General features: G+C 38.9%; 1 protein-coding gene across 1 annotated transcript in view; it reads right to left on the reverse strand.

Annotated features, from left to right (window-relative positions):
- fbn1 (fibrillin 1) overlaps window positions 1-10,114 on the reverse strand; it is a 62,420-nt gene that overhangs the window by 21,306 nt on the left and 31,000 nt on the right. Inside the window, exons 24-34 of the mRNA XM_088412351.1 lie at window positions 9,822-10,049; window positions 9,614-9,739; window positions 8,590-8,718; window positions 7,372-7,497; window positions 6,771-6,896; window positions 6,545-6,667; window positions 6,104-6,229; window positions 5,620-5,745; window positions 1,184-1,306; window positions 807-929; window positions 584-709 (exon numbers count right to left, since the gene is read on the reverse strand). Coding sequence (XP_088268477.1) covers window positions 584-709; window positions 807-929; window positions 1,184-1,306; window positions 5,620-5,745; window positions 6,104-6,229; window positions 6,545-6,667; window positions 6,771-6,896; window positions 7,372-7,497; window positions 8,590-8,718; window positions 9,614-9,739; window positions 9,822-10,049 — 1,482 coding nt within the window. The remainder of the gene's footprint in view (window positions 1-583; window positions 710-806; window positions 930-1,183; window positions 1,307-5,619; window positions 5,746-6,103; window positions 6,230-6,544; window positions 6,668-6,770; window positions 6,897-7,371; window positions 7,498-8,589; window positions 8,719-9,613; window positions 9,740-9,821; window positions 10,050-10,114) is intronic.

The raw sequence follows: 10,114 nt of genomic DNA on the forward strand, positions 1-10,114 counted from the left end.
TGAGTCTACTCATTCAATTAGATCTTGAGACATATCGCTTGAGATATGAATCACAGTCATCTGCTCCCTGTTTGTTTTATTGTGTTCATCTCACAGCTGTCAATAGGGTCAACCTCTGTGCATACATTCTACTTCCTCAATAGTTTGAATGTTGCGTGTTTATTTTCAAATTAGGTCCATGAATTAGAGTAAAGAGTAAACATAAGGTGACCAGATGCCCCCACTCTTCATACTAGCCACATGCTATGTTGCCTTGTTTGCTAGTTGATTATTTATTGACCCACAGATGTTTTGATGGAATGATAAACTAACCTTTTGCTACATTTCATCTTTTTGTTTATAGGTTTATAGGTTACTTTGTCTTGCTTGCTCCGCCGTGTCCCTGCAACTGAATCAACCAAAACGACTCTATTCATTTGTGCATGACTTATCATGCCCCATTCTTATACCCCATGAGTTTTATTTGAATCTGTTTTCCGTTTGGAAGATTTTTTGTTTGTTTGTTTCCCCAAGGGAAAAAAACCGAAGTAATTTTAAATGAGTAAAAATAATTCAAGGATATGTTGTTAAGAGCTTGTCTTACCTTCGCAAGCCTTGCCATCTGCAGTGGCAATGAAGCCCATGTCACATTCACAGCGGTAGCCCCCAGGCATGTTTAGACAGTGGCCACTCTCACACAAGTTGCTGTTCTCTGCACACTCATCACTGTCTGCAATTGGAAGGCACACAAAAAAGACTGAGTCTCAGAACACTCAATGAATTATACAAGTTGAATTTGAGTCAAGCTTCTGGCCTGCATGTGCGACCTGAGCAATAGAAGCCGTCCCCAGAAAATCCATCCTTGCATGCACACCGGTACGAGCCCATGGTGTTGTGACATTCAGCGTTGTTGCTGCACTGGTGGGTCCCATTAGAGCACTCATCCAGGTCTTTCCAAAAACAAAAATGAAATACAAAAAATGTCAATTGTAACATAACATGATATTCAGATTTGTCGACTATATAAAACAGACATAAACACTTGAATGAATACAGTATATGGTTTAACCCAAATAGAACTGTCAGTTCTTTCGTTATTATCATTTTTATCACTATATATGTAGAATTCACATCTGCGTGTGTTTGTGTGCATGTAGGAGTGTGCGTGTGTGTGTGTGTGTGTGTGTGATATGTTTTGAGTTACCTGTGCATTTAATGCCATCACCAATCCACCCCGGAGCACAGTTGCATTTAAAGCTACCTGCAGTATTTGTGCATGTCGCATGTCTGTCACAGTTGTGTGCGCCAATTTCACACTCATTGATATCTGTCAAAGAGAGGTCAAATAAATTGATATTAACGTCATGGTTAAAACATTCCATTCCATTGGCTCTTTTCAGGTAACACAGCTCAGAGGATTTCCATTGCTTCAAAGAAGAAGTGGAAAATCACAGAACTAAAAGGTTTGATTTTTTTTATTTTTTTTATCCATGAAGAGATTACTTTCAGAGATAAAGACATTAATATGTTCTAATTATCTCTGCTATACCATACTATGATTAAAAAAGTGGGCACTAATTTACATTTACACTCGGTTTAACAAGAGTTAATACAACACCACTTCAGTGTCTTTCTTTTCTTCCTTTCATAGTGAGCTCAAGCAGAGCTTCAGAGAAGCAGCAAGTTCCCCTGGGATTTTGGGCCTACTTCATTAGGGAATTGGAGCTAACATGGAGAACGCAACACAGCTTCTCATCTTCATGGTGATGGTTTTGCACATGAAACTGCCCTTAAAGAGGGTTTTGGTCTCCATGAAACATTTGAGCGCATAGGTCCAACACACATTGCACACTGGAACACGAAAGCAGTTAGGTCAAAAAAAAAAAGGCAAATATAAGTAAAAGGAAAAAAAGGGCTGACCCAATATTTGTGCTTAAGCAACCCAATATTTGAGGTTGTTGTGTACAAACCACTCTTTTTCGGGGGGAATGGGAGGGTTGCCATGTACAATACAACCCATTAAGCTGGGTCTTGCAAGTGGGTTGGTGCTTTTTTGAGCAATGATTGTTTTTTTTTGTTTTTTTTTTACCCAGTTGTGTTTAAGAATGCAAAATGAAGCTTGAAGTGATGGAATTGGAAGTGGAAAAAGATAACAAGAATTTTACTAGATCAATCACTAAATCAAAGCCATCTTGTTAAATTTAACTTGCCCCAAGTTGGTGGTAATTGAATAAAACTTCGCCCATGCTGTGTAACATTGCATTTACCGCATATGCAATGCATTAATTTGAATTGCTCTGAAATGCAGAGAAATGCAGGGTTGAGAGAAGTGTTGTCATGACCTGGTGATCCGGCACGACTCCTGTGACTGGAGCGTGCGATTGCGTGTGTGGGTGTGTACAATGAGGACATCTACAGTATTTTGTTAGTATTTTATTAGTATTCGTGAGACAAACTCTTTTTGAGGGTGTCAATTCAAAACATTGTCAATTAGAGATCAGCCGTGCTGGTTTACAGTCTCCCCGAAGACATGTTATGTCTTATTTACACTGCATTTGATGACGGGGTTAATATGAGGGCTGAGAGCAAATAAATCTCTCTGGATCACAGAAGAAATTAAATATAATTTTCTTCCAGCTTTGATGCTAGACAGCATATTAAACAGGAACTCATTCTGATGTGCAAATATAAAAGACAAACAAGGCAAGAAGTGTGTCAGCAACCACAGCTGGTGTCAGGGATGCGGTTCCGTTTAACGGAGCAAATGTTTGACAGATGATGGGCAACAAAAGGAAAACAAAGAACGGAAATCTGCCAGCTGACTTATGCCAGCTTCACATCCAGTCTGAGAGTCAAAATGTTTGCTATTATGGCATAACACCTGCGGTGGAAAAGTTTAGCACAGCATCTTGATATTCTCCAGCATAGCTGAGACACCACCCGGCTTGAAGCCCACATGAGGACATCTCCACCCATCTAAACTTTCCAATCGGCTCCCAAACACACATAAATACAGCAATTGAACAAAGTCACGGACCCTGCCCCAAGGTTTTCAGTGTTGTGGGATACAAGCGACACGCTGTCCTGACGAAAACGTCATCAACAGCTTGACCAGATGTCAGTAATCCTCACGCATGCACGACAATTGATCAAATGACAATTGGGGACTTGTGACGCGAGTGAAGCAGAAAATGACCGTCATTGGCAGAACCGAACTTTTTTCTATCTGTGACTTCAACAAAAAGACCAGACCATTTATGAGTATATAGATCATATTGTTTACATTGAGAGACAAGCTCAATAAATGGTGGAAATCTTTACTGATAATTTACAAGTCTAAAACTGAATAATGCGTAATTTTGTGTGTGAATGAGTGCCTTCACACGGTATGGCCCGGAGAATGACATTAGTTGCTCTGACCCAAGCTCGGATTGGCCGTTTGGCATGTGGTTAGTTCGGTGTTACTGTGTTCTCCATGCTCCTTGCATGTGTGTATTTTCATGTTTATTTATGTGTTTGACTATTTGTTCCGTTCAATAAAATGTTTGAAATTGCATCAGCGACAGACACGCTCCATTTTCAAGTTACCAAGCTCAAGTAAAATGTAAAGTAACTCCTTCATTCAAGTCTGATCCTTTTTCCAACACTTCTAATTCATGTACATATAAGTTTTAAGCTGTTCATACCCCAGTCCAATGTCAAAAACAATTTGTCCTAGCAGGATGGAAGGATATGGATTTTTTTTTGTATCATTCAAAAGGTAATTTCAAGCATAATTTAGAGCAATGCAATAAACTATACATTTAAAACTATATACAACTATACATTTAAAAAGTATAATATGAATGATTTCGACATGTTGTTTTTTTATAATATGAATTTTTTAATATGAATGATTTCGACATGTTGTTTTTTTTTTTTTTTGTCAGAATCTAAAAGAAAGTAATAGAAATAGCTCAAGTGTTCTTTAAATGACTATCCTTTTTATGAGTTTCATCCAAAAAATCAGTATCACAAACTTGAGCAATAAAATCAGTTCAGGGAATGTGGCATTTTTGGCCTTGCGTCATTGCCAAACTGTTGTCGTTAGAAACAAAAAACTAATGGTGACCATGTTGCAGAAGTACTATGCTTGATCTTGTATTAAAACCATAGATGCTAACATTGAACTTGTATTCATGAATGAAGTCTTTAAAAAAACAGTGCCTTTTTTCATCTATTTATGGTGCATTTGCATCTAAGACTCAAGCTTTGTTTAAAAATGTCCTAATTGAGAGAAACTGCTGTCATGCATTCTCAGTAGTTTGGAGCTTAAGTTCCCAAATTGGGAATTAGCATTGGCCCTATTGCATATTTCAAAGGGAGCAGGAAAGCACGCGTGAGTATAGCTACTTTTAATCACACATCAGACAGTCTGTTTATTTGTGTCTGAAGGTAGACATGCTGCTGCTGAGTGTGCGTCTGACTCATTTTAGCAAGATGAAGCCAGATCAGATCCAAATCCAAGCTGTCAACCAGTCCTCTCCAGCAGTCTTTTAAGAGCCATTGTAAATCAGAATTCACTCAGACGAGACGAGCAGTAAGTTTAAACTCCGTCGGGCTGGATGGACTTTGTATTTATGTGTTCTGGAGTCATCTCAGGTGATTACAGGCTGTAGTGCTTTTCCAACTATCGCGTAATGTTTATCTCACCTTAATGAAAGAGCAGCAACGACATAAACAATGGCGCAATGTGATACTTTCGTTTGAAAGTCAGAATCAAAGCTCTTTTTGCCCATGTCGCGAAGTGTATGCGTGCACGTGTTAGCTCTCTCGTGCGGGTTCGGATGATGGTGGTTAATGCTCGAGCTACCACTGGTTAGCCTGACATTCTCCTTCTTAAACATGCTGTTCAACCACAGCACATACAACTCTTCTCATGTCCTCACTTCTATGCATGTTTTTCACTAACAGGCATGTGACAAAAGTCACCGCTTAAATGGAAGCACAAATGTGTAAAGGCTGATGAAAATAATGATTCAACTCCTTTACCAAGTTACTGTGGCTGTAGATAGCTAATGATAACAATTACTTAAAATTAGTTCTTTTTTATTATTTTTTTTTTGGATTAAACAGAATTCTTGCGTTAATATTGTGCAATTTGTGAGTTGTCCGTTTACAGCAAGTGCTAGTAGGGTTGCCACATTCAATATGGTGGATCCGCTGATGAGTAGAACGAGCAGTTGAACAAAAAGAAGTACTGATTACATCTGTTGACTGCTGATCTCTGGTTTTGAAGCGATACATATTTTTAATGCTTAGCGAACAGTGTTGCAATGTCACAAATAATGAAAGACCCCCCCCCCCCCCCCCCCCCATGTTTCAAGCACACTGAGCTGGCCAATACAGTTGTACAATGAAGTGTGTATGTTGCTTTATAATAACACCTAATTGTATTTGACATGTACTTGTGGGTTCAAGTATTGAACGGGGCGATCCATTGATATCAACAGTACCTCCAAATATCCTCACTCAGCTTCATTACTCATTTCCTTTCTTCCTTGACAATTGCACCATGTGTTTGCGGTTCAACAAAATATCAGGTTTAGCTTCAATCGTGTTTGCTGGTGACAAGAATGGATGCGAAAGTGTGTTAGTCACCTGTGCAGCCTGTAGTCCCTTTGCGTACAGAATATCCCAGTTCACAGTGACAGATGAAGGATCCCTTCGTGTTCTCACAGTTCCCGCTCAGGCAGATGTTGGGGTTGAGCTCACATTCGTCCACATCTTAAGAGTAAACAAAGACAAGCAGTGAAATGAAGGACAAGCATATGTTTTATTTTAATAGGCAGCACAATGAGCACTTGTGCCGACCCATTATAAGCGCTCAAATCATTGTTTTGGGCTTTTTGTTTTCTTTCTCAGTGGAACCAGGCTTCTAAATGTCGCTCATTCCGCTCCACCACAATGTTCACTTTAATATCATCAAGAAAAATATTACTCACTGCTCGCTAACCCCCTCTGAGTCATAAAATTCTATTCGCATGAAGAATCTTTTTGGCTCACCCTTAATTTTATCATGATTTAAAACAATGAAGCATTGAGCTACTTAGTTTTGTTTTGGGCATCAAATGATATCCATTACCCAGGCAGGTCTTCATATCCTCGGATGACATGAAGCCATCGAAGCAGAGACACTGGTAAGTCCCCGGCGTGTTGGTACACTGGCCTCCATCACAGATGTCAGGGCTCTCCTCACACTCATCAATATCTGAAAACAAAATGTCATCTTCAAACATGTACAATGTGGAAACATATCTGAATTCAATTTACAGTGTTTTCTTTTATTTCAAGTATTAAATTACAGTTGGAACCTTTTCCTTAGCATTGTCTGTTTTGCACAAAAGTATTTCAATCAGCATTAAGCCACCTTCAAACCTAATCTTTAGAAACACATGCTTTTGGGGTTTCAACCACCTTACAGCATATCACTATTTGCTTTATTTACAGAATAAATACTTTCAAACATGTAAAGCTTTCGTTAAACACAAAGAGGTATGTATGAAAAGGTGACATAGTCAATTACCTGTACAGCTTCTCAAATCAGGCATTAGAGCATATCCACTATGGCAGCTGCACTCATAACTGCCTTCTGAGTTTGTGCAGAAATTTTCACAACCTCCATTCTCAATGGTGCATTCGTCGATGTCTGAGGGGAACAAAAAATGGACTCAAAAAATTACCTACTACAGTAGTGGCATATTCTTCCAATATGTATATATGTATTTGCATGTAATAAAAGGAGCACTCACCCACACAGTCCAGCCTGTCCACAGTAGATTTGTAACCAGTGTCACAGACACACTGATAGCGTCCAACCATATTGACACATTGTCCATGCCTGCAGAGCCTGTCACTCAGCTCGCATTCATTGATGTCTGGGGAGAGCAAATGACATTTTAATTACTCAAACCAGCCAAGGATAAGAAAGATAAAAAAAAAATTACATGGGCCCAGCTTGTTGTTTAGTTGTATTTAATCTTGAAAGCAATGTTCAAAACACCGACCACATTAAACAGAGTTAAATTGCATCTTGTGCCTTTCTTTTTTTTTTGGCCATTGTCAAGTTTTTGGTTCTCATACATCTATCAGCATCATAAGACCTGACTCAGACATTTGGAGCATTCACTGAGCCCCAGAGAGCCCACACGAATCAGAGGCAGAAGGATGGAAAGGAGCCAACACTCGTCAGTCGAACTGTCCGCTTGATGACAAGCTTTCTATCCACACCTTTTTTTATTGCTAGAGAGCCAAAGTGGGAATTTTATTTGCCAAAGGAATGGATAAAGGCTCGAATGAAAAGATTTTGAGTGGTCCACCCAACTCTTCATTCTGACACCCCTCATCACTCACCTAGACAGGCCGAGCCATCGGGAGCGATCTCATGTCCCTCGGGGCACACGCACTGGAAGCTGCCTTCGTTGTTGACACACTCGCCCCCCCGACACAGCAGAGGATTGCGTTCACACTCATCGATGTCTGATGGGAAAGAAGAAAGACTCGGAGATGTAAAACCCTTCCTTTCTGACTGTCTGTGACCTTAGTGACTAGGAATGATTTATTCAACTAAAGTAATTTATCAAAGGCGGCGTAAATCATTAAGTCTGGCTTCCTTTGTTAACCCAGCTTGCTTGTTTTTGTTGCCAGTCACGGGCTAACATCCTCAGCCAACAAAAGCACTCATCAGTGAGCCTTTTGCTCAAGAATTTAAATCAGGTTAGCTAAATGTAATTCAGTACAGAAATAGAGCAATAAGTATTTACTCAGATGGTAAGACTGGAAGCTACACATAAATTCATTTTATGGCAGGGTCGATGTGTATTATTATGCATTGAGTTCAACTATGTAATAAAGAGCAATTATCTTTATGGTGCCATGAAAAACCATTGAATGACGGGCTGCGTGCTGCAAGGGGTTTACATTAAGATTACATCAGATGTAAAGTGTAAGTTGCAGGGCTGACATGTTAGTAGAACAGTGGGGCGGACTAACCATAAGGCAAGCACAGATAATTTTGGGACGCCAAGATCCAAACATCTCATGAAAACCGATTAGTTGTCTTTTATTGAATGCAATTTTTATTACTTCAGTCTCTAGTCTCGCGGATAAAAAACAAACCAAAACGCAAAACTGATGTCAGTGCCAGATGTCAAGGGTGTAGTGGAGATGAAGCATAAAGTGGCACAAATGATGCATTATCACGGACTGATTTATTTTAATGTCATCTATATTCAACGTCTATCCTTAGAATATTCAGTTCTTTGATCATTTTCAAGGGTGATTTTAAATAATTTTATCTCATCCATGGAATAGGAGAATTTTCTTATTTTCACTCTTCTTACTTCACTAGGTTTTCCTTGGGCCCCAAAATGATTGAATATGCCCCTGCAAGTGAACTGCATTCAACAGGTTGAGTCATAATGTGCTTTTAGAACTTTGCCTCGTGATATCAAGTTTCCCTCTTATGCCCTAATTGTTAGAGAAATGAGACAATAAACCCTTCAAAGCGACGAGGTAAAACAAAGAACATAATATTATGTAAGCATGTGCAAAGAAGGATTTATCTCTCACCCATGCAGTTTTTCATCATCATGAAGCCACTCTCATATCCTTCAAAGCACTCGCACTCAAAGTCTCCTGGAGTATTGACACATTTCCCCTGTCCACACAAGTCGGGAGAGATGCGGCACTCGTCAATGTCTAAGGGGAAGAAGAACACAAAGCAAAACATTTAAGAAAAAAACAGCAATCCTTCAAAAAATATCCAGGGAAAATGCAAAATAACGGGAAATCCTATTCCAAAATAAAAATGTCAATTTTGAAACTGAACAAATTAAGCATTTTTTATAGTTATTTTATGTTAGATTTTTTTTAAATCTATGTGCTCTAAGTTCAGCACATTTATTTGGCTGATATTGTGAAGTGCTTCACAAAAATTAGTTGAAGAGAGAAAAGAGTTGCACTCAGAGACATACTGTATAAGAAGTCTGGATGTTAAAAAAAAAAAAAAAAAAAAAAAAAAAATATATATATATATATATATATATATATATATATATATATATATATATATATATATATATATATATATATATATATATATATATATATATATATATATATGTGTGTGTGTGTGTGTGTGTGTGTGAATAAATCCTCAACACAATAATTCAAAGTGAACTATTTACTGTATCGTTTTTTTTTGTTTAATCTCAGTCATAATTCCTCAAGGAGAAATTCAAACTCAAAATGATGTTTTTCATAGCAATAACATAGCTAGCCACAAGGCTTGGTCCAACAGCAACAAGACATTAGCAGCCAGAGCCTTTTTATTACAAGCAGCTCTCAGACTATACAATTAATGTCTGCTGATTATTGTTGGCACATTTAAATTTAACACGTCTGTGTAGTATAACATTGACCAAATGTCACGATCCAGAAATGGTTTCTTACTTATGGGCACATCAAACAAGACCTGTGCGAAGTTAAAGGTATATTTTAAGTGTGAGATAACCTACAATATAGAATATGGTTGAGGAGATCCAGGTACTCATACTTACTTGGAGTATGATGCGAAAACTTTGTTACTACTCACCTGTGCAATTTCTCTCATCCGAATCCAGGGCGTACCCGTTATCACAACGACAACGAAAGCTTCCGATGGTATTCCTGCACTTCCCGTTTGAGCAAATTGTGTTTATCATTCTGCACTCATTTATATCTGATGAGGGTCAGGTGACAAAACAGGGTAAGAAGACCGGATGCAGTACGGCTTATATCTATACTTTTGATAAGTGCGATACCTTTAAGGAAGGGTCGTCCATTGATGAAGTCACCACGATGGGAGAAGCCTGGTCCACGAGGGCAGAGCTGAGCATAATCAGGGGTACCTTTCTCCGGACATTCATCGCACTCTGGACCCCAGGCTACTCCCACTGAGCAACAGCAAGCATCCACGCGGTGTTTTCCTGAGATAGGAGCTCCACAACGTTCATCCTCATGAGTAAGGTAGCACTGTTCTGTGCGTAAGTCTGGAATGAACAGGCAATTTGCAGCCATTTTATGAGTCGGCATGAATTCTTTCAAAGTTGCATCA

Source organism: Hippichthys cyanospilos, chromosome 4 (genome assembly GCF_059441005.1).
Source record: "Hippichthys cyanospilos isolate Australia breed blue-spotted pipefish chromosome 4, RoL_Hcya_1.0, whole genome shotgun sequence".
NCBI lineage: Eukaryota > Metazoa > Chordata > Actinopteri > Syngnathiformes > Syngnathidae > Hippichthys > Hippichthys cyanospilos.